General features: G+C 44.7%; 1 protein-coding gene across 2 annotated transcripts; it reads left to right on the forward strand.

Moving 5' to 3' along the window:
- The first annotated feature begins 1,417 nt into the window (after positions 1 to 1,417).
- LOC120037617 (chromodomain Y-like protein) lies at positions 1,418 to 24,142 on the forward strand. Of its 2 annotated transcripts, none has more exons than XM_038983616.1 (6): positions 1,418 to 1,765; positions 2,867 to 2,910; positions 8,769 to 8,834; positions 8,927 to 8,993; positions 21,732 to 22,044; positions 22,187 to 24,142. In XM_038983616.1, exons 1-6 carry the CDS (start codon positions 1,697 to 1,699, stop codon positions 22,849 to 22,851), a joined length of 1,224 nt encoding a protein of 407 aa, XP_038839544.1. In that variant the 5' UTR covers positions 1,418 to 1,696; the 3' UTR covers positions 22,852 to 24,142. The 2 variants fall into 2 exon arrangements, with proteins under 2 accessions (XP_038839544.1, XP_038839551.1); XM_038983623.1 differs by having other exon boundaries at positions 1,419 to 1,765; positions 21,750 to 22,044.
- Positions 24,143 to 24,155: the final 13 nt, after the last annotated feature.

The raw sequence follows: 24,155 nt of genomic DNA on the forward strand, positions 1-24,155 counted from the left end.
TTCTGAGCTCTCCCCGTAGATTTTGCAAAACAGGCACACAAACAAAACTGGTGGGCCTGCCCGGAATGGCGGGTCACCACTGTGTGTTGTACATGGAGAAATGAAATAAACATTCTATCAAATTACCCTATGATAAGAGTGTGGTTGGGGCAAGTCTGTGTATGCAAATTATTGGTGTTATCAATTAAATTATTATTTAATGAGGCTCTACATATTTTGGTTGAAAAACATCATCCTATTTCCTTTAGAAACCATTGTCGTTTTTCCAATCTTGTACTTATCTTGTTTGGTTTTTGGTTACATGTACTGTAGAAGAAATATGTCTTCTTTTAGCTATTTTAGACGCCCCTTGCTGTGTAATTAATGGCCGGAGTGCCATATTTGGAACCATTTTTGCATACAGCTGGAGGTGTAGATATTCCCCAACCAAACTGCAGAAGGCTTTAATTTCCAATTCAGATTCTGATCTTTCCTGTCCTTTCAACTGTTACATAAAACTACACTGTCCCTGTCCCAGATTCTTGCAATATACTATATAATTCCCTAACCATCACACAAATAGGTGCACAGACACCTTCTGGATATCAGATCCCCAATTATTTAAAGAGATTTAAAGCACGTTCTCTGTTGGTTCAATGTTGAGATGAGCCTATGTTTCATGCCATCTGTTGTGTAGATCAAGTTACAGTTTATGCATCAATTCCATATGAATAGGGAAATAAAATAGGTGCTAAAATTATTAAATGAGATGGTGCCTATCTTTCCTATTAATTCGGGATAGAGGCATGTAGCTTGATAACAGATAGCCTAGCATCACATGGGACCTGGAATTATTTTGACATTAGATAATTCTCCTGGATATTTTAACAATATGGAAAACAATCATGTGCCAAAAATAGGACAGATGTTCCTCAATAGTATTTATAGAAAACAACCCATTAAACGCATTTAAGAGTTTATAGAATAATACTCATATTCTTGAAATACTGTGTTTTGCAATAGTGAAAGATCCGGGCGTGCCAAAGATGATCTACTATATTGACAAGAAAGTCGAGTGACCACTCTAACAATGGAAATACATGTCCTCAAAGATGGAAGGCAGCGGGAGGAGGCGCGATCAGGTGGGACCATTCTAGCCAATGAGAGGGCAGATACGCGTGTGAACAAGAGGCACAACTCCAATATAAAGTCGTTTTTTTTAAACTGACGAAATACCACGTGTGTCCACTTATATCAGTGCATTCGCAACAACCTAACCATTACAAAAGTTATATTCTATCAAATAATCCTCACGTAGCAAATTAGCAAAAAATACTCACTTCGTGGTCTGGTTTTCGTGGGACAAATTTTGGGCGAAGTAAACCCTCTCGCTTAGCCTCTTCTCTGTCCATTATTGGGGGCTCGGCGCATCGTACCAGTCAGAGGGAGCGCGCTTGACTGAAGCACGCGCCAGGCAGTGATGTGTCGCAGATTTTTAAAACTCAGAAAGAGAACCTAAAATACCGCTCAACTATCTAATACTTGCATGTGAGTAAGTGATAAAAACTCCGAGAATAGAAAATGGTTGTAGAGTAGGCAAAAATCTTGTTTTGGCCGCTGCAGTGAGTTTTGGGGATTTAGGGGGGATTTGTCTTGGAAAGAACGAGAAACATTTCGCGTTCACTGTTTTGAGCGTGCGACCAGCAGCCTAGGAGCGATGGAACTGTCATCTATAGGCGAACAAGTGTTTGCAGTTGAATCAATAACCAAGAAGAGAGTCAGAAAGGTAAGTAATGTAGCCGTGCTTCCGAATAGAAATGTAGTCTACCTATCATTGGTGTCTTATGGTTTTAACAGCCAATGTTCTACCTGTACTCTTACAGAGTCTATATCAGCCATTACACAAAAGTATTGCTACGCACTTTCCGTAGTTTACGCAAGATATTAATATTGTCATTCTGCGTGAAAGCTGCTAATTCTAACACGCAAAAAGTTGAAAATAGATTTTTTTCTGCACAGAATGTTGCCTATAGGCTTCATTATTTTGAATAAAGAGATTGTGGAATCTTTTCGTTTTCCTTGGTTTGTGTATGTTGTATGTTCTGAATATAGACTACTACCTCAAGTAGTAAAATGTAGAAGGGGTGTGTTTACCAAAATCGGGTCTCCATCGTGGGGTATCACTGGTGGGATTGTCCGCGCGGCCAATGTGTGTGAGCTACGCAGTTTATTTGTACATTACGCCAACAGGAGGAGAACAGAGGACGGGATGATGGATTGGGGTATCTGCGTGAGAGAAAAAACTGCTGCGTAATGTTACACCTCGCATGATCCATTCAATATAGTCCTATTATGTTGTTGTAGTATGATAATCACAATGAGCCTATGTTTTTGTTTTGTATGGTATGAATCTTACTATGCATTTACTTATGCTTTAATTTGGTAAAGTTGGTTTGAAAATTGAAGATTATAATACAGTAATGTTTCATTCTATGTATTGAGTATTCTATACACGCACTCCGTACAATTATATTTTCGCAGTGGGTGGTCCAAAGCGGAAACCTTCGCTGTGCAGCACGTTGCGCAATACGAGTTGTTTACATGTAAAGTCCTACCTATTTCCGTCGCTTTTTGACGTTCAAAAAAACTATTTTACATAAAACCCATCCATGTGTGATCACGTCATCACAATAGTAGAGTTCGAGGCCTTTACATTAACGTCATCTGGTACAATCTCCTTTTCAAAATTAAAAATTACCCCAATGATCTCGACACCGACCCTTTAAAGCGACAGTCATCTTTTTATGCTCCATAAACTACCGTACAAAGAGTACTAATTGTGTTATTTGCTCTCTTGCTAAATGTGCCTTTCTCTTTTGCTTCTTAGGGTAATGTTGAATACTTACTGAAGTGGCAGGGATGGCCACCAAAGTAAGTACTCTTCTTATTAATTTGTGAATGCATTACAAATGTGTATGAGTCATGTATGTATGACTGATGTTTTATCCTCCCACTGACCTGGGTACATATAGTGCCTTCAAAAATGATTTACACCCATTGACGTTTTCCATATTTTGTTGTGTTACAGCCTGAATTTAAAATAGATTAAATGTAGATTTTTTTGGTCACAATACCCCATAATGTCAAAGTAGAATTATATTTTTTAGAAAAGTTTACAAATTAATTAAAAATGAAAAGCAGAAATGTCTTGTGCCAATAAGTATTCAACCCTTTTGTTATGGCAAGCCTAAATAAGTAAACATTTGCTTAACAAGTCACATAATGAGTTGCTTGGACTCACTCTGTGTGCAATAATAGTGTTGAACATAATTTTTTTTATTACTACCTCATCTTTGTACTGTACACATACAGTTATCTGTAAGGTCCCTCAGTTGAGCAGTGAATGTCAAACACAGATTAAACCACAAAGACCAGGGAAGTTTTCCAATGCCTCGCCAAGAAGGGCACTTATTGGTAGATGGGTAAAAAAATGTAGGTGTCCTTCCTAACTCAGTTGTTGGAGAGGAAGGAAACTGCAAAGGGATTTCACTATAATGCCAATGGTGACTTTAAAACATAATGGCTATGATAGGAGAAAACTAAGGATGGATCCACAACATTGTAGTTACTCCACAATACTAACCTAATTGACAGAGTGAAAAGAAGGAAGCCTGTACAGAATAAAAATATTCCAAAACATACATCCTGTTTACAACAAGGCGCTAAAGTAATACTGCAAAAAATGTGGCAAAGCAATTCACTTTTTATCCGGAATACAAAGTGTTATGTTTGAGGAAAATCCAATACAACACATTAATGAGTACAACTCTCCATATTTTCAAGCATAGTGGTGGCTGCATCATGTTATGTGTATGCTTGTAATCATTAAGGACTGGGGAGTTTTTCAGGATTTAAAAAAACAGAATGGAGCTAAGCACATGCAAAGTCCTAGAGGAAAACCTGGTTCAGTCTGCTTTCCACCAGACACTGGGAGATGAATTCACCTTTCAGCAAGACAATAACCTAAAACACAAGGCCAAATCTACACTGGAGTTGCTTACCAAGAAGACGGTGAGTGGTCGAGTTACAGTTTTGACTTAAATCTATAGCAAGATCTGAAAATGGTTGTCTAGCAATGATCAACAACCAATTTAACAGAACTTGAAGAATTTTGAAAACAATAATGGGCAAATTTTGCACAATCCAGGTGTGGAAAGCTCTTAGGGTGTCACGATCGTCAAAGGGAGAGAGATTGGACCAAGGCGCAGCGCGTGAAAAATACATCTTCTCTTTATTTTAAGAAGAAAAATGAAACAAAACAACAAACAGACGACCGTGAAGCTAACAAAAGACTAAGTGCAAACATGCAACATAGACACAGACAATTACCCACAAAAACCTAGTGCCTATGGCTGCCTTAAATATGGCTCCCAATCAGAGACAATTAATGACATCTGTCTCTGATTGAGAACCCTTCAGGCAACCATAGACACAGCTAGACTTCTATACTAAACATAAACCCAACTACTCTAATAAACCCCCTAACCTTACAACCACCCTAGACACTACAAAAACACATACATTCACCATGTCACACCCTGACCTAACTAAAATAATAAATGAAAACAAAGATAACTAAGGCCAGGGTGTGACATAACCCCCCCCTTAAGGTGCGAACTCCGGGCGCACCAGCATAAAGTCTAGGGGAGGGTCTGGGTGGGCGTCTGTCCACGGTGGCGGCTCTGGTACTGGTCGTGGTCCCCACCCCACCATAGTCACTACCCGCTTTCGTAGCCTCCTCCAACTGACCACCCGCCAACTTAACCCCACTGGATTAAGAGGCAGCACCGGACTAAGGGGCAGCACCGGACTAAGGGGCAGCACCGGACTAAGGGGCAGCACCAGGATAAGGGGCAGCACCAGGATAAGGGGCAGCACCAGGATAAGGGACAGCACCAGGATAAGGGGCAGCACCAGGATAAGGGGCAGCTCCGGACTGAGGGACGGCAGCTCCGGACTGAGGAACGGATCCTGGCTGGATGACGGCTCTGGCGGATCCTGGCTGGACGGCTCTGGCGGATCCTGGCTGTACGGCTCATGGCTGGCTGACGGATCTGGCTGCTCATGGCTGGCTGACGGATCTGGCTGCTCATGGCTGGCTGACGGATCTGGCTGCTCATGGCTGGCTGACGGATCTGGCTGCTCATGGCTGGCTGACGGATCTGGCTGCTCATGGCTGGCTGACAGATCTGGCTGCTCATGGCTGGCTGATGGATCTGGCTGCTCATGGCTGGCTGACGGATCTGGCTGCTCATGGCTGGCTGACGGATCTGGCTGCTCATGGCTGGTTGGCGGCTCTGGCAGATCCTGTCTGGTTGGCGGCTCTGGCAGATCCTGTCTGGTTGGCGGCTCTGGCAGATCCTGTCTGGTTGGCGGCTCTGGCAGATCCTGTCTGGTTGGCGGCTCTGGCAGATCCTGACTGACGAATGGCTCTAGCGGCTCCTGACTGACTAACGGCTCTGACGGCTCGGGACAGACGGGCGGCTCTAATGGCTCGGGGCAGACGGATGGCTCAGACGGCGCTGGGGAGACGGATGGCTCAGATGGCGCTGGGGAGACGGATGGCTCAGATGGCGCTGGGGAGACGGATGGCTCAGATGGCGCTGGGGAGACGGATGGCTCAGATGGCGCTGGGGAGACGGATGGCTCAGATGGCACTGGGCAGACGGATGGCTCTGGCCGGATGAGGCGCACTGTAGACCTGGTGCGTGGTGCCGGAACTGGAGGCACCGGGCTAAGGACACGCACCTTCAGGCTAGTGCGGGGAGAAGGAACAGGGCATACTGGACCCTGGGGACGCACATTAGGCCTAGTGCGTGGTGCCGGAACTGGTGGTACCGGGCTGGGGGCACGCATCTCAGGGCTAGTGCGGGGAGCAGCAACAGGATGCACAGGACTCTGGAGACGCACAGGAGGCTTAGTGCGTGGTGCCGGAATTGGTGGTACCGGGCTGGAGACACGCACCATAGGACGAGTGCGTGGAGGAGGAACAGGGCTCTGGAGACACACTGGAAGCCTGTTACGTGGTGTAGGCACTGGTGGAACTGGACTGGGGCGGGGAGGTGGCGCCGGAAATACTGGACCGTGCAGGCGTACTGGTTCCCTTGAACACCGAGCCTGCCCAACCTTACCTGGTTGAATGCTCCCCGTCGCCCGACCAGTGCGGTGAGGTGGAATAACCCGCACCGGGCTATGTAGGCGAACCGGGGACACCATGCGTAAGGCTGGTGCCATGTATGCCGGCCCGAGGAGACGCACTGGAGACCAGACGCGTTGAGCCGGCATCATGGCACCTGGCTCAATGCCCAATCTAGCCCTACCAGTGCGGGGAGGTGGAATAACCCGCACCGGGCTATGAACACGTACAGGAGACACCGTGCGCTCTACTGCGTAACACGGTGTTCGCCCGTACTCCCGCTCTCCACGGTTAGCCTGTGAAGTGGGCGCAGGTCTCCTACCTGCCCTCGGCCCACTACCTCTAAGCCCCCCCCCAAGAAATTTTTTGGGCTGACTCACAGGCTTCCTACCGCGTCGTCGTGCTGCCTCCATTCGCCGGTATCCCTCCTCGCACTGCGCCAGAGAATCCCATGCGGGCTCCGGCACTCGCCCTGGGTCGATCGCCCACCTGTCGATCTCCTCCCACGTTGTGTAGTCCAGATTACGCTCCCATTGCCATTCCTCCTTGCGCTGCTCCTGTTGCCGCTTATCACGCTGCTTGATCCTGGATTGGTGGGTAATTCTGTCACGATCGTCAAAGGGAGAGAGATTGGACCAAGGCGCAGCGCGTGAAAAATACATCTTCTCTTTATTTTAAGAAGAAAAATGAAACAAAACAACAAACAGACGACCGTGAAGCTAACAAAAGACTAAGTGCAAACATGCAACATAGACACAGACAATTACCCACAAAAACCTAGTGCCTATGGCTGCCTTAAATATGGCTCCCAATCAGAGACAATTAATGACATCTGTCTCTGATTGAGAACCCTTCAGGCAACCATAGACACAGCTAGACTTCTATACTAAACATAAACCCAACTACTCTAATAAACCCCCTAACCTTACAACCACCCTAGACACTACAAAAACACATACATTCACCATGTCACACCCTGACCTAACTAAAATAATAAATGAAAACAAAGATAACTAAGGCCAGGGTGTGACATAGGGACTTACCCAGAAAGTATCACAGCTGAAATCGCTGCCAAAGGTAATTCTAACATGTATTGATTCAGGCTGTTGAATACTTATGTAAATTAGATATTTCTGTTTTTAATTTTGAATAAATTGGCAAAAATGTCTGTAACACAACAAAATGTGGAATAAGTCAAGGGGTGTGAATACTTTCTGAAGGCACTGTAATGTTCCCTCTGCTTCTGATGTCTTAGTAAAAACCTTATATCATTGGTTAAAGTGCATCTTATATTTAACACCCCTAATTCCGATTTCCTTAATCAAGGAAGTACACTGACAGGAGAACTGGCAACCACCGTACGCCATTTGGTGCATTTTCGTAATGTGAAGAGTCCGTCCAGATCCAGCGTTAATCCGATTCCGCACGCATCTAAAACTGAAGGGTACCCTTGTTTACCAACACTTTCAATAGAAATAGAGGGGTATACTACGACGCTAGCTAGATCTACTCAGGATTTTCCAAAGCTAGCTAGCTTCACTAAGCTTCACATTCCAGCTCAGGCTTCCTCCATGTTACAATCATGCGTTTAGTATCTTCAGCTGCCGCTAACTCCAGCCAGGTTTGTAACTGCGCTTGCACGTGGCTAGTGGAACGCCAAAATCTTAATTGATAAAATGCTGAAACAGGAATCCATCAGCAAGTCTGTGCCACATTTTAGGTTTTTGCTGAAATGAAAGAACTTATCCTGCAAATTCAGCAGGCTATGGTATGAAATAGGTTATTAGAAGTGGTGTCTTTTATTACACAATTGTTTATGCTGTCTTTGTGTGCACAAGCACCTTTCCCCCCCCCCCCCACACCTATCGATAAAATGATTGTATTAAGTCATACGAAAATTGTACTGTGTGTGACGTTTCAAATTCTCACTACACACAAATGTGTAGTGAGATACTGTAGGGTATTTGAATATTATTAACACAATAAAATATTTAATCAGTCGTCTTAAATGGTTTCGGATAATGAAGGGGATGATGACTCGCTCTTTGCGACAGGCAGGGAATCTGATTTGATTGGTCCTCAACTCTCAGCTCAAGCACTTCATTTAGGATAAAGTGAAGTTAGCCTGCCCCAGAGCAGGTTAGAGCTAAAGTATTCGTTGCCATATAAATTTACCTGGCTAAAAGGTGAGCCACCTTCGTGTCAACAGTTATCCCGAGTTGAACTCAGAATTAACCAAAGTTAGCTCGCTAACTCCTCTATCCCGCTTCACAGTATACCCCTCAGGAGTCAAGACAAGTGGGGAAAACATAACAAATTCCAGAACAACTCACTTGCGCAATAGAGGTTGACATTTAAATGTGTCTGGTGATTGATTTGGGGTATTTGTAATGATATCTATTGACAATTTACAATCTGCCAGGGTTTTAAAAGGTAAGGTATAACCGCTTGCAGTCTCTATACATAAATTCATTGAAAGTTCACATATGATTCTATAACAACTCCTGTCATTGTACCTCCTTGCCTTATTCAAGGGTATCATGCCATGATGATCCTGCATAAACAGTGCTTATAGAGCGTGATTGTTTTACAGGTACAGCACCTGGGAACCAGAGGACCACATACTGGACCCACGCCTGGTGCTGGCTTATGAAGAGAAGTGAGTAGTACTGAGAGAGTGCTGTTAGTATGAATACTGCATACTACTTCTGCTTTAGTCATTGCAATTTCATATTCTCTGTGTCTTATCAGGGAGGAGAAGGACCGAGCCCTGGCATACCGCAGGAAAGGACTCAGACCACGGAGACTCATCTTGCGGGTACAGCGCTTACCTTTCTCCTTGTCCAGAACATCCACTTTCTTAATCCATTTTTATGTCCCTTACATTAACATAGCAATTACACAAATTACAAAACTTAACTTAATATACTATTATCTTAAGCCTGCTTCACACCAAGCAATGTATGTGTCATCGCAAGCAACTTTGCTGATACATGAAGCAATTCAAACGCAATTGAAATTGCATGCAACGTCCAATCTTGTCATACATCACATCATGGTTGCATAAATTATTTGATAATCCAAATGTTTGCTAATTGTAACAACATCGATATACAGTGCATTCGGAAAGTATTCAGATCCCTTGACTTTTTCAACATTTTGTTACGTTACAGCCTTATTCTAAAATGGATTAAATAAAAACTTTTCCTAATCAATCTACACACATACCCCATAATGACAAAGCGAAAACAGGTTTTTAGAAATGTTTTCAAATGTATTAAAAATAAAAAACAGATACCTTATTTACGTAAGTATTCAGACCCTTTGCTATGAGACTAGACATTTTGCTCAGGTGCATCCTGTTTCCATTGATCATCCGTGAGAGGTTTCTACAACTTGATTGGAGTCCACTTGTGGTAAATTCAATTGATTGGATATGATTTGGAAATGCACACACCTGTCTATATAATGTCCCACAGTTGACAGTGCATGTCAGAGCAAAAACCAAGCCATGAGGTCGAAGGAATTGTCCGAATAGCTCTGAGACAGGATTGTGTCGAGGCACAGTTCTGGGGAAGGGTACACAAAAAAATGTATGCAGCATTGAAAGTCCCCAAGAACACAGTGGCTTCCATTATTCTTAAATGGAAGAAGTTTGGAACCACCAAGACTCTTCCTAGAGCTGGCTGCCCGGCCAAACTGAGCAAATGGGGGAGAAGGGCCTTGGTCAGGGAGGTGACCAAGAAGCCGATGGTCACTCTGACAGAGCTCCAGAGTTCCTCTGTGGAGATGGGAGAACCTTCCAGAAGGACAACCATCTCTGCAGCACTCCATCAATCCGGCCTTTATGGTAGACTGGCCAGATGGAAGCCACTCCTCAGTAAAAGGCACGACAGCCCACTTGGAGTTTGCCAAAAGGCACCTAAAGGACTTTCAGACCATGAGAAACAAGATTCTCTGGTCTGATGAAACCAAAATGTAACTCTTTGGCCTGAATGCCAAGCGTCACGTCTGGAGGAAACCTGGCACCATCCGTACGGTGAAGCATGGATGTGGCAGCATCATGCTGTGGGGATGTTTTTCAGTGGCAGGGACTGGGAGACTAGTCAGGATTGAGGGAAAGATGAACGGAGCAAAGTACAGAGAGATCCTTGATGAAAACCTGCTCCAGAGCGCTCAGGACCTCAGACGGGGGAGAAGGTTCACCTTCCAACAGGACAACGACCCTAAGCACACCTCCAAGACAATGCAGGAGTGGCTTTGGGACAAGTCTCTGAATGTCCTTGAGTGGCCCAGCCAGAGTCCAGACTTGAACCCGATCTAACATCTCTGGAGAGACCTGAAAATAGCTGTGTAGCGACTCTCCCCATCCAACCTGACAGAGCTTGAGAGGATCTGCAGAGAAGAATGGGAGAAACTCCCCAAATACAGGTGTGCCAAGCTTGTAGTGTCATACCCAAGAAGACTCGAGGCTGTAATCGCTGCCAACGCTGCTTCAACAAAGTACTGAGTAAAGGGTCTGAATACTTATGCAAATGTGATATTTCCAAAAACCTGTTTTTGCTTTGTCATTATGGCATATTGTGTGTAGATTGATGAGGGGGGGGGGGGGAACTATTTAATACATTTTAGAATAACGCTGTAACGTAACAAAATGTGGAAAAAGTCAAGAGGTCTGAATACTTTCTGAATGCACTGTATATTTACAGCCCTCTTTTCCCCAATAAAACTAAATGTGCAATGTTGATTCAATGTCTCTGAGGTGACCAGGACATGAGTGTGTCCTAACAGGGTGAGGAGACAAAGTAGCCAGTGGTGGTTGTAGTTCTGGGGCCTGACCAGCTTGCACAATATCCTTCCTGTATGACTGGCGGGGTATTTGGGCTGTGGGGGGGATCAGTTTCCATTTCTACAGTTCAGTATAGGCAGTCAGCAAATGCAGCTTGCATGCCAATGAGACTCATTGGCTAACTGGACATAGCACAGCTCCAGACACATATACATTTGATCCATGGTCATTGATGGACAGTTGGTGGGTTGCAGAGGAAGTGGAGCTGATCAAGCATGGTGCACAAAGACCACTATCTCAGTCAATCCCCAGCCACCATAAACAATCACATACAGCAAGTTTTTACCATCCTGAGGTGCCTCTTGTTTGCCATAAATGGCATATTTTCTTTATAGGTATGTTGGAATTACTGCACAGTTTTCCAGACCAATGCATGTCACCCCAGCATGAGAGCTCATTCTTTACAATGCAGCCCATTTCAGGTGTCACATGGGCTGGCCAGCCATGGTTGGTAGCTAAATAGGTATGAGGGCATTGCACGCCATCAATTTCCAGACAGCGTGTTGGCTGTTGAATGGCCTCCTGCCATGTGGCAGTCCAGTTTCATGGTGTCTTTGTCTCTAGTAACTGCCTGAGGAGAGGACTGATGGTGGAGTGGGCCTATCAGTGCAATTCCTATGACTTGCCCACTAAGTTGATGGCATTTCTTGTCAATGAGTGTCAGGTTGTGTTGGTTCGTTGTAGTGAACACCTGCCTTATGCGCTTGTGACGTGTGGTTGCATCCTCCCCATACACCATAATGTCAAAAAGTCAACATATACGGCAACTCCAGGGCAGACAGCCAGGATGGTGGACATGATTGTCTGGAAGAAGCAATGTGCCAGCTCAACCTGAACAGTATAAGAGTGCACTGGAACATCCCAATGTGCATCACAAATGCAGTGAGCCAGAGGAAGGTCATGTTCGATTCAGGCAGACGTATTGTACTAGCAATGAATCAAAGCTCACTTCTAAATGATAAGGATGTGACTTAAGAGCCCAATCCTGGAGGTGCAAGTTATAGTACAGTGAGGGCAAGTTGTAGAACTAGGGAGAGGGTGCCAGAGTCCAGGGTTGGATAATTCTCTTTCCTTTCATTGGAGCCTCCCAGTTGCCTCATTGACACTCATAGGCTTGTGGTGTTGCCATCCCAAGCAGTCTGCTGCCTTTTTATACAGTGGCTTCAGAAAGTATTCATACCCCTTGACTTATTCAACATTTTGTTGTGTTACAGCCTGAATTCAAAATGGATTAAAACATTTTTTTTTCTCACTACCCAATAATGACAATGTGAAAACATGTTTTTAGAAATTGTTGCAAATATATTGAAAATAAAGTACAGAAATATCTCATTTACAAGGTAAATACATGTTAGAATCTCTTTTGGCAGTGATTACAGCTGTGAGTCTTTAAGAGCTTTGCACACCTGGATTAGCACATTATTTATTTGTTTATTCTTCAAGCTCTGTCAAGTTGGTTGTTGAATTTGGCTAGACAGCCATTTTCAAGTCTTGCTATACATTTTCAAGCCGATTTAAGCCAAAACTGTAACTAGGCCAATGAGGAACATTCAATGTTTTCTTGGTAAGGCTTGTCCAAACTGGCATCAAATCACCTCTATCACCTGTGGCTGAACACGCCACTCCGCAGACTGAGGCTATCCCCTTGACAATAGGTCTGCACCTAGATTCAACTGGCTGGAATGTGCGCTGCTGACAGTGAGCGCAGGTGTGTGTGTGCCCACAGATGTATCCGTGATGCCACTTGGTGCATGGCCAGTGAGCGGACTCCGCCCTGGCGATTGATGTATGCGATCGAGGTTGAGTTGTTGGAATGAATCAGAACGCGATTCATTCTGAAAAACGAATTTTGCCTCTATCCTGGGGGCAAAATGTAATAGAGCCAGCTGTATCGCTTCCAGCTCCAAAACATTTATATGAAGATTTGTGTTCTTCCCACTGACCGTTCGTTATGCGTCCGTCGTAAACTGCCCCCCATCCCTTCAGGAAGGTGTCGGTCTTTATGACAACCTGCAAGACTACTGGACCCAGCTGGACCCCAGCTGAGAGTATCCTTGGGCTTTGCCAGAAGGATAGACTGTGGTGACATTGCCACGTAATGGTTATCATTCGATAACGGTCTCTGTTCGGATGAATGCGTTGGCTTATAAACCATTGTTGGATAGGTCTTATGCGTAATAGACCAAGTGGTAAGACTGCTGATGCTACAACCATCAGCCCCTGTAAAACCATAACCCGGCGAGCCCTGAAAGTACGGCTCCAGTGGAGTGGGCATGCTGCAGTCAGAATGCACTTCTGTCTGGTGACTGTTAGACGTGAGCGCATAGAGTTCAGTTCCAAGCCTAAGAAGCTTGTCTGTTGGTGAAGAGTGAGACAACTCTTTTCACAGTTTATCAGGAAAACCAGATTGTGGATATGATTTATCACTATCCTGGTGTGTGTCACCACCAATTCTCTCGACTTCGCTATTATAAGACAGTCGTCTAGATAGCACAATATCCATATCCTGTCTGTCTGACTACTTTGAATAGACGGTGGTGTGTTAACATGCGAAAAGGTAGTTTTTGTAATGATTTGTTCAACACCCTCAAATCTAAGATCAGTCTCATGCCACTGTCTTTCTTGGCACTTGAAAATATCTCTGATAATGATCCGTATTTTTGTCTGCTTCCATCACTGGGCGAATAGCTCCTTTTCCTACAAGGAAGGTTATTTTCTGTTCTAGAATAGGGACCGCTTGTGCTGAAACTGTCGTGGGCGTGACACCAGCGAACTGCAACGCGTAAACCTTCCAAATTGTATTCAGTACCCAAGGGGGAGCTGCGCATGCGTGTTTCCATACACTCAGTCTGCTGGACAGGTCTGCTCTTTCTATTAGAGAGGGCAGGGCTGTCATTTGATTTGGAATAGCTAACTGGGCTACAGGCAGAGGCTGCTGTGCAGTTTGACGATTTATATTTTTGACTGTTTAGCCAAGTCACAGGCAGAGGCTGCTGCATGACTGGAATTAAACTGTGTGTCTCGGTGAAACCTAACTGTCCCAGCCCTATGTTTTGCCTTGTGCTCATGGAATCTTTGTCTAAGGCCATGACGCTCATAAGAACAAGTGGACAGGAGAATGGGTGGGAGACACAGGAGTGTGTACACTTAGTGTGCGCTGGAGGGATGTGTGGAAGTGTGTGTCTTGTGTGCACATATACCGGGCGGCTTTTGCTGGCAGTGGGCAATGTGTAGCTAGTCTTCTCTTTCGTGTTGCTACCAGGCGTGGAGCAGGATTCTCTGACTGTAGGATACAACACAAAGTCCCTCACAGGAAGGCTCTCAGGCCCTTAGCGGTTTCTTCACTCTGTACGCCTGGGCAGCGTGCTGTTGCTGAGGGCGGAAAGGATTGCGGTTCCAGCCTCTCGCACCAATGTGGGACACCTCAGGCGTCTGAGTGGGTCTGTCCTGGGCCTGGGAAGCACTCGCAGAGCAATGGCGAGCCTCCCCTGTCTTGGTCAAGGCTTGTTGGGATGGGGCAGGGAAAGGAGCCCGGGGCCTGAGTGGCATGATAGCCTTGAAGGCTGCAGAGCCCTTCTGTTGCTGCTTAAACTTGTGTGTGATGGTCTCCACGATAGGCCTGAAGAGCCCAGATACTGTGACAGGAGAATTCTGCAGCACGTTCTTCTCCCTTTCTGACATTTGGGTGAGGTTGAGCCACAAGTGACGGTGTATCACGACCGAGAATCCCATGATTCTGCCCGTGTCCTGGGCAGCACACCTCGTCATGTGTAGAGTGAAGTCTGTCGCCTTCCTGAGCTCAACGTACATCTCTGGAGTAGCCTGTCGTTCGCTGTCCCGGAGGAGCTGGGCCTGGTAGGCCTGGAGGATGGCCGTGGTGTTCAACATGGCTGCTGACTTGGCCGGCTGCCTTGTAAGACTTCTCCGCTAGGGAAGCGGTAATACGTCATACTCTGGATGATAGCTGCGGCTTCACTGCCGCAGAGGCTACTGAGAGGTGTGAGGCTATGGTTTCTTTGAGCAGGGGCATGGACAGATACCCCAGCTTGGGTTCTGTGTCGATCCTGGACCATAAATTGAAGCTCTGGATGTGAGAGCGTGTCTGTTGTGGCTTCTCCCAGGATCGCCTCACCTCATTCCTGACATCTGAGAACATGGGAGGGGTCTATGGCGGGGCTGGCTATCTGGACAGAGACTGGGTGACTGACTGTGGGTTTCAGGGGCTGGTTGTGAATCTGGCCAAGACAGGCCTAGCTTAGTCACAGCCCTGCCCAGGCATGAACTCCTTGTTGTAAGGGTCCTTGTCAGAGATCGGAGGGGCAGCCGGTGTCTCCTCATTGTCCTCTTCCTCTATGTCACCCTCACTCTGAGCCCTTTCATCTGAGCCAGGATCTCCATAGGCGTCCCACTGGCTGGCATGGAAGTCTCTCAGCTCCCGGTGTGCTGCATCCTCGAAATAAGCAGCAGGTTGGGGAAGGGCAGAGGTGTGGGGACTCTGTCGAGTATTGGAGAGCTGCACCTCACCCCCTCGTCTGTAGGCTCCTGGGTGGTGGAGAGATAGAGACCAGCTGCACTCGATGGAGGGAAGGCAGAGGAACCCCGGAGCAGTGGATACAGAAGAAGGGGTCCGTAAGAGCCACCTCCGTGCTCTGGTCCAAGCCATCGGGCGCAGTCTCTGTGACGTCCCTCCCCGACGTGTGCCTTGCACTTGAAGCACTATTTTATTCCGGCAGGGAACGACATCTTGGCCTGAGGAGAGAAATCATTAAAAAACAGAAAAACCTGATGGAATCCGTCTGGTACCTTCACTCAAAGCTTACGAACACTCTTTGAGTGTGATTGGGAAGGCGATTATTTAATAATGACCTCAGAATCTTTGGTCTCCTGCAAGTGTGACGCATTAGCTAGCTAGCTAGAAGGACCACTAGCAAAGAGTGGCTAGCAAGCTAGCTGACTCAGGCTACTAAACGGACCGATGTTGAATGAATCTAAAGAAAAAAATGTATATACAGTACCAGTCAAAAGTTTGGACATACCTACTCATTCAAGGGTTTTTCTTTATTTTGACTATTTTCTACATGGTAGAATAATAGTGAAGACATCAAAACTATGACATAACACATATGGAATCATGTAGCAACCAAAAAAGTGTTAAACAAATCAAAATATATTTTTGATTCTTTAAAGTAGCCATCCTTTGCCTTGATGACAGCTTTGCACACTCTTGGCATTCTCTCCACCAGCTTCACCTGGAATGCTTTTCCAACAGTCTTGAAGGATTTCCCACATATGCTGAGCACTTGTTGGCTGCTTTTCCGTCACTCTGCAGTCCAACTCATCCCAAACCATCTCAATTGGGTTGAGGTCGGTTGATTGTGGAGGCCAGGTCATCTGATGCAGCCCTCCATCACTCCTTGGTCAAATAGCCCGTACACAGCCTGGAGGTGTGTTGGGTCATTGTCCTGTTGAAAAACAAATCATAGTTCCACTAAGTGCAAACCAGATGGGATGGCGTATCGCTGCAGAATGCTGTTGTAGCCATGCTAGTTAAGTGTGCCTTGAATTCTAAATAACTCACAGACAGTGTCACCAGCAAAGCACCATCACACCACCTCCTCCATGCTTCACGGTGGGCACCACACATGTGGAGATCATCCGTTCACCTACTCTGCGTCTCACGGCGGTTGGAACAAAAAATCTCAAATTTGTACTCATCAGGCCAAAGGACAGATTTCCACTGGTCTAATGTCCATTGCTCGTGTTTCTTGACCAAAGCAAGTCTCTTCTTATTATTGGTATCCTTTAGTAGTGGTTTCTTTGCAGCAATTCACCGATGAAGGCCTGATTCACGCAGTCTCTTCTGAACAGTTGATGTTGAGATGTGTCTGTTACTTAAAACATTTATTTGGGCTGCAATCTGAGGTGCAGTTAACTCTAATGAACGTATCCTCTACAGCAGGGGTAACTCTCAGTCTTCCATTCCTGTGGCGGTCCTCATGAGAGCCAGTTTCATCATAGCGCTTGATGGTTTTTGCAATTGCACTTGAAGAAACTTTCAAAGTTCTTGAAATTTTCCGCAGTGACTGACCTTCATGTCTTAAAGTAATGATGGACTGTCATTTCTGCTTGCTTATTTTAGCTGTTCTTTACATAAAATGGACTTGGTCTTTTAGCAAATAGGGCTATCATATATATACCACCCCTACCTTGTCACAACACAACTGATTGGAAAGAAATTCCATAAATTAACTTTTAACAAAGCACACCTTGAAGTTAATTGAAATGCATTCCAGGTGACTACCCCATGAAGCTGGTTGAGAGAATGCCAAGAGTGTGCAAAACTGTTATCAAGGCAAAGGGTGGATACTTTGAAGAATCTCAAATATAAAATATATTTTAATTTGTTTAACACATTTTTGTGTACTATACAATTCCATATGTGTTATTTCATAGTTTTGATGTCTTCACTATTATTCTACAATGTAGAAAATAGTAAAAATAAAGAAAAATCCTTGAATGAGTAGGTGTGTCCAAACTTTTGACTGGTACTGTATGTTCTTCGCCGTTTGGTCGAAGTTGTAGGCCGTCTGAAAGAATTTAGATGAATAGAATTATTCTAGATGAATTTACAGATGAATAGAATGGTGGCTTTGATAAACAGCAGTGGCTGAATAAAGCAAGAGTGACACTCTCCGGCAGGGCAGTGCATATTATACCCTTGTGGGAGGGGCCAATCACTGCCTGCCGTGGCAAAGACAGGACTTCGGTGGTTTCATAGTTGAACATGATTCAGTGGTGCTGTCTTACTACTTATAGCATAGTAAGAAATCGATTTCAAGATTAAGTAAAACTCAAACTGTTTTACATTCACCATTGGCCTCGTGGTGAAATCCCTGAGCGGTTTCCTTCCTCTCCGGCAACAGAGTTAGGAAGGACTACTCTATCTTTGTAGTGACTGGGTGTGTTGATACACCATCCACAATTTTTACCCATCTACCAATAGGTGCCCTTCTTTGTGAGGCATTGGAAAACCTCAATGGTCTTTGTGGTTGAATCGTTGTTTGAAATTGGATTTGGAGTCAAATCTAGGGGGCCCCCCTAACGTAATTGCAAGAGTAGGGTCTGCACATGACAGTTTTCTGTGTCTGAGCCCACTTGCCTTAGAGACGATTTACAATAGCCACAACATCAATTAAAGTGTAACTGTATGCCTTTTTGTCAGGCATAACCATACAGCACTGAATGAGAGCAAATTTGACTTGGAAAGTTGTGAGGTTTCATTCCTCATTCATAGTTGATATTTCCGCCTATTGTATCTGTGATATTTCCTAAATGCTTTAAGATGTCCTAATTTTTTTTTTGGGGGGGGGGGTGTAGGGCAGACAATTGACTGCTCATATTCCAAATGTTAGCAATATCAGAGCTTGCAATATTGGATTAAATTAGTTTATGTGGCCCACCACCCCTCCAGCCAGGCATTATTCTGTACTGTTTGAGTTTAGGGGGTGTGTCCCAATATCTATAAATGTAACAACTTTTGCAGTAAAATATTTTTAACCATCCATTTCATATACAGTGTCTTCAAAATGTATTCAGACCCCTTGACTTTTTGCACATTTTGTTAGGTTACAGCCTTATTCTAAAATTGATTAAATCGTTGTTTTCCCTTCATCAATCTACACACATTACCCCATAATGACAAAGCAAAAATTGATTTTTAGACATTTTTGCTAATAAAAAAAGAGTATTCAGACCCTTTACTCAGTACTTTGTTGAAGCACCTTTGGCAGAAATTACAGCCTCAAGTCTTCTTGGGTATGACGCTACAAGCTTGGCACACCTGTATTTCTAAGTCACCAACTACTTCTCAGACAGAGTTCAGTGTGTCAAATCGGAGGGCCTGTTGTCCGGACCTCTGGCAGTCTCTATGGGGGTGCCACAGGGTTCAATTCTCGGGCCGACTATTTTCTCTGTATACATCAATGATGTCGCTCTTGCTGCTGGTGATTCTCTGATCCACCTCTACACAGACAACACCATTCTGTATACTTCTGGCCCTTCTTTGGACACTGTATTAACAAACCTCCAGACAAGCTTCAATGCCATACAACTCTCCTGTGGCCTCCAACTGCTCTTAAATGCTAGTAAAACTAAATGCATGCTCTTCAACCGATCGCTGCCTGCACATGCCTGCCCGTCTAGCATCACTACTCTGGACGGTTCTGACTTAGAATATGTGAACAATTACAAATACCTAGGTGTCTGGTTAGACTGTAAACTCTCCTTCCAGACTCACATCAAGCATCTCCAATCCAAAATTAAATCTAGAATTGGCTTCCTATTTCGCAACAAAGCATCCTTCACTCATGCTGCCAACCATACCCTTGTAAAACTGACTATCCTACCGATCCTTGACTTCGGCGATGTCATTTGCAAAATAGCCTCCAACACTCTACTCAGCAAATTGGATGCAGTCTATCACAGTGCCATCCGTTTTGTCACCAAAGCCCTATGTACTACCCACCACTGCGACCTGTATGCTCTCGTTGGCTGGCCCATATTCGTCGCCAAACCCATTGGCTCCAGTTCATCTATAAGTCTTTGCTAGGTAAAGCCACGCTTTATCTCAGCTCACTGGTCACCATAGCAGCACACACCGGTAGCACGCGCTCCAACAGGTATATTTCACTGGTCAGCCCCAAAGCCAACTCCTCCTTTTGCCGCCTTTCCTTCCAGTTCTCTGCTGCCAACGACTGGAACGAATTGCAAAAATCACTGAAGCTGGAGACTCATATCCTCCTCACTAACTTTAAGCATCAGCTGTCAGAGCAGCTTACAGATCATTGCACCTGTACATAGCCCATCTGTAAATAGCGCACCCAACTACCTCATCCCCATATTGTTATTTATTTTCTGCTCCTTTGCACCCCAGTATCTCTACTTGCACATTCATCTTCTGCACATCTATCACTCCAGTGTTTAATTGCTAAATTGTAATTATTTCGCCATTATGGCCTATTTATTGTATATAGACTTCTATTGTGTTATTGACTGTACATTTGTTAATTCCATGTATAACTCTGTGTTGTTTGTGTCGCACTGCTTTGCTTTATCTTAGCCAGGTCGCAGTTGTAAATGAGAACTTGTTCTCACTGGCCTACCTAGTTAAATAAAGGTGAAATACATTTTTTGGGGGGGAGTTTCTCCCATTCTTCTCTGCAGATTCTCTCAAGCTCTGTCAGGTTGGATGGGGAGCGTTGCTACACAGCTATTTTCAGGTATCTCCAGAGATGTTCGATCGGGTTCAAGTCCGGGCTCTGGCTGAGACATTGAGACTTGTCCCGAAGCCAATCCTGGGTTGTCTTGGCTGTGTGCTTAAGGTCGTTGTTCTGGAAGATGAACCTTCGCCCAAGACTGAGGTCCTGAGCGCTCTGTTTTCATCAAGGATATGTCTATGCTCCATTCATCTTTCCCTTGATCCTGACTAGTCTCCCAGTCCCTGCCGCTGAAAAACGTTGCCACAGCATGATGCTGCCACCATGCTTCACCGTAGGGATGGTGCCAGGTTTCCTCCAGACGTGACGCTTGGCATTCAGGCCAAAGAGTTCAATCTTGGTTTCATCAGAACAGAGAATCTTGTTTCCCATGGTCTGAGAGTCTTTAGGTGCCTTTTGGCAAACTTCAAGTGAGCTGTCATGTGCCTTTTACTGAGGATGGTTGTCCTTCGGAAAGGTTCTCCCATCTCCACAGAGGAACTCTAGAGCTCTGTCAGAGTAACCATCTGGTTCTTGGTCACCTCTCTGACCAAGGACCTTCTCCCCCGATTGCTCAGTTTGGCTGGGCGGCCAGCTCTAGAAAGAGTCTTGATGGTTCTAAACTTCTTCCATTTAAGAATGATGGATGCCACTGTGTTCTTGGGGACCTTCAATTTTGGTACCCTTCCCCAGATCTGTTCCTCGACACAACCCTGTCTCGGAGCTCTACGGACAATTCCTTCGACCTCATGGCTTGGTTTTTGCTCTGACATGCACTGTCAACTGTGGGACCTTTATAGACAGGTGTGTGCCTTTCCAAATCATGTCCAATCAATTGAATTTACCACAGGTGGACTCCAATGACGTTATAGAAACATTTCATGGATGATCAATGGAAACAGAATGCACCTGAGCTCAATATCGAGTCTGATAGCAAAGGGTCTGAATACTTATGTAAATATGGTATTTGCAAAAATTTGCTAACACCTGTTTTCGCTTTGTCATTATTGGGTATTGTGTGTAGATTGCTGAGGATTTTTTTATTTAATCCATTTTAGAATAAGGCTGTAACAAAATGTGGAAGAAGTCAAGGGGTCTGAATACTTATCGAAGGCACTGTATGGGAGACCTTAGAGATATGGAAAAACATGGTTGTGCTTTGTTATATCTCGGGTAGCGGTATCTCAAAGACTAAATCCCTTTTTGAAGATTGGCCATTAGCGTACTGGGTCGGAGTTCCGAACGGAACGATATGACCACTCATGTAAACTTTTTTCTGCACCCTGATTGGACATTGCATACAGTCAGTTGCGTGACATAGAAATTAACCCTATCTCTTGCGTTGCAACCAAGTTGCTGGCAATTTTTGGGGTGACACTGAGCATCATAGATGCCACTTTGTTGCAATCAACAGAAATTGCGTCCAGATTGCAACGTGTGACATCGGCTTTAGTCTTCTCTTCTCCTACAGAATATCTATGCCATGGACCTCCGTAGTGCACACAAAGTCCCAGATACCCCTCGTATGCGCCTCTCCCTTACCCGCTCCATGGGCTCCGAGCTGGACCAGGGCAGTCTGCCATTCAGGGCGGGGGAGGGAGGGAGCGTCTACCGCCGCCTGGCAAGACGCAAGAACAAGCGGAGGGTGCCCAAACCTGTGTCTGACAACAATTCCCTCCAACCACTGACCCGCATACAGGACCCCATGGAGCATGAATGGCAAGGCGCAGAGGAGAGACCGGAATCAGAGTTAACAACAGACACACGTGAAAACAGTCTATTCAGTTTGTTTTCTATCAAACATTTAATGAAATATTTGATCATCTATTTTTGTATCTCGGTTTGAAGGTCAGGATTGGTCCTATTTGTGGTATATTGATCTCATTTCCTGTCTCTTTCTCTCTTAAGGGCATAGCCAGTCAGAGTGCAGCTCTCCCATGATGGAGCAGGAAGTGGAGTCGTCGACTGACAGAGTGGAGAGTTGTGGTTCCGCACTGGGCTCTGGAGATGAGACATTGGGGGGTGGGGCCTTGTTGAGGGTGACAGGGGCAGGGTACAGGTCAGAGGGTAGGACCTCTGAAACTGGACGGGAACAAATAGATAGGACTGACCAATCAGAGAGCTGTGTTTCTGCAGAGGGACCAAAAGACAACATTAGCAATAGGTTAGTGGACAGTGCCACAGAAGTGGAATTGGGGACAGATACCTTGATTGACAAGGTAGAAAGGTTAGGCACAGCTAATGTTATTGAGGGGTTGGGGACATATTATTTTATTGACAGGGTAGAGGAGATGGGGACACATATTCTGATTGACAGGGATAGCACTTCAGTGGTGGATGTTGGAGATAAAACCGTGTCTGATGGTTCTGTGGTCTGTACCGATGTTGAGGTTGCAGAGGAAGTGGTGGAGAATGACACAAAACAGCAAGGTGAAGAGGTTGTGACACAGTGTCCAGACAGTAGTGGCGCAGAAGTGAATCCTGGCAAAGTGATTGTGACCGATGTGACTATCAACTCTTTGACCGTAACTTTCAAAGAGGCCTTGGCAGCTGAAGGGTTTTTTAAGGTCTGAAGGACAGAGTTCTGAGAGAGGATTAGAGAACATGTGAGGTTATACATGAAATGCAACCCATATGTTGAATTTACCACTTAGGAACATGTTTAGATAAACAACCACAATATAATCTGTCATTAAAGATGTTTACAAAGCCTATGAGAATAAATTGATACCAATTACTAGGGTTTTGGTGAGGTATTGTACCTTAGAGAATTGGGTGGTAATTTTCACATTGTGTTTGGTTCTGGAAAGAAGATTAGTAAGAGGATGAGGAAAGATGGATGAGGGAGAGAGCAGTTGACTCCTGAATGTCATATTTATAACATTACTACTTCTCCAACGTCTCTTATTCCAGGAGGCTCATTTCGGTTGCTCTTTTTTCTAACGCTTTTGTATTAAGTCGTCTGTCTTCCTCACTATTAACAGTAAGTTCTGCATGTTCTGTATGTCATGCACACCCTTGTCCTCCATTCGATTTGTTAGTTTGATTTCTATAACAAAGAAATAGAAAGGAGAGAAGGAATGCCTAGAGGGATAGAAGTTTAGCATTTCAAGATGAAGGCTGGCTGCGTTGTATTGTTTTTCTTTATTTTACTTCTCAAATTAAAAGAGCCTACCTGATTCTATTTTTGTATTACCATTTGATAGTCAACCCCTCTTGCTAAGCCTTTGTGCATTTCTAAAGAGGGGATATCAGTTTACACCACTCATTCCCAAATGTGTTTCAGGTCTCATTTCATTTACTCCTTTTTCTAACGCTTTTGTATAAAGTCGACTGTCTTCCTCAGTATTTACAGTAAGTTCTGCATGTCCTGTCAATCACGCACAGCCTTGTCCTTCATTTCATTTGATATGTTTATTTCTATGACAAAAATAGAAAGAAGGAATTCCTAAAAGGATAGAGGTTCAGCATTTCAAGATGAAGGCTGGCTACGTTGAAGTATTGTTTTTAATTCCAGGTAAAAAAAAAGGCATATTCTTGTATTACCAATTGATAGGCCACCCCTCTCACTAAGCATTTGTGCATTTCTAAAGAGGAGATATCAGTTTACACCATTGTTGCAGTAAGAAATGTGCAAATTGAAGCAAATGTTCTCAGTTGTATTTATCGCATGTCACATGTAAAAGCTAAATTAAATGTCACGTGTTGAAAAATGTATCTTTGGTCACAATGACATGTCAAATGTCTTCTCTATACCATATGCCTAGAAATACATAGTGTAAAATCTACTTGTGTTTGAGATTCATATAACAGGATGGATATTACCTCAACATTTTAGCATGGAATAAAACATGTTAGCAGTAACAGAAGTGTCCTC

Source organism: Salvelinus namaycush, chromosome 3, assembly GCF_016432855.1.
Source record: "Salvelinus namaycush isolate Seneca chromosome 3, SaNama_1.0, whole genome shotgun sequence".
NCBI lineage: Eukaryota > Metazoa > Chordata > Actinopteri > Salmoniformes > Salmonidae > Salvelinus > Salvelinus namaycush.

Coding starts and splice junctions, on each gene's coding strand:
- LOC120037617 (XM_038983616.1), top strand. CDS start 1,697: ATGGAACTGTCATCTATAGGCGAACAAGTGTTTGCAGTTGAATCAATA. Junction 2,911..8,768: donor TGGCAGGGATGGCCACCAAA/GTAAGTACTCTT, acceptor ATTGTTTTACAG/GTACAGCACCTGGGAACCAG. Junction 8,835..8,926: donor GTGCTGGCTTATGAAGAGAA/GTGAGTAGTACT, acceptor GTGTCTTATCAG/GGAGGAGAAGGACCGAGCCC.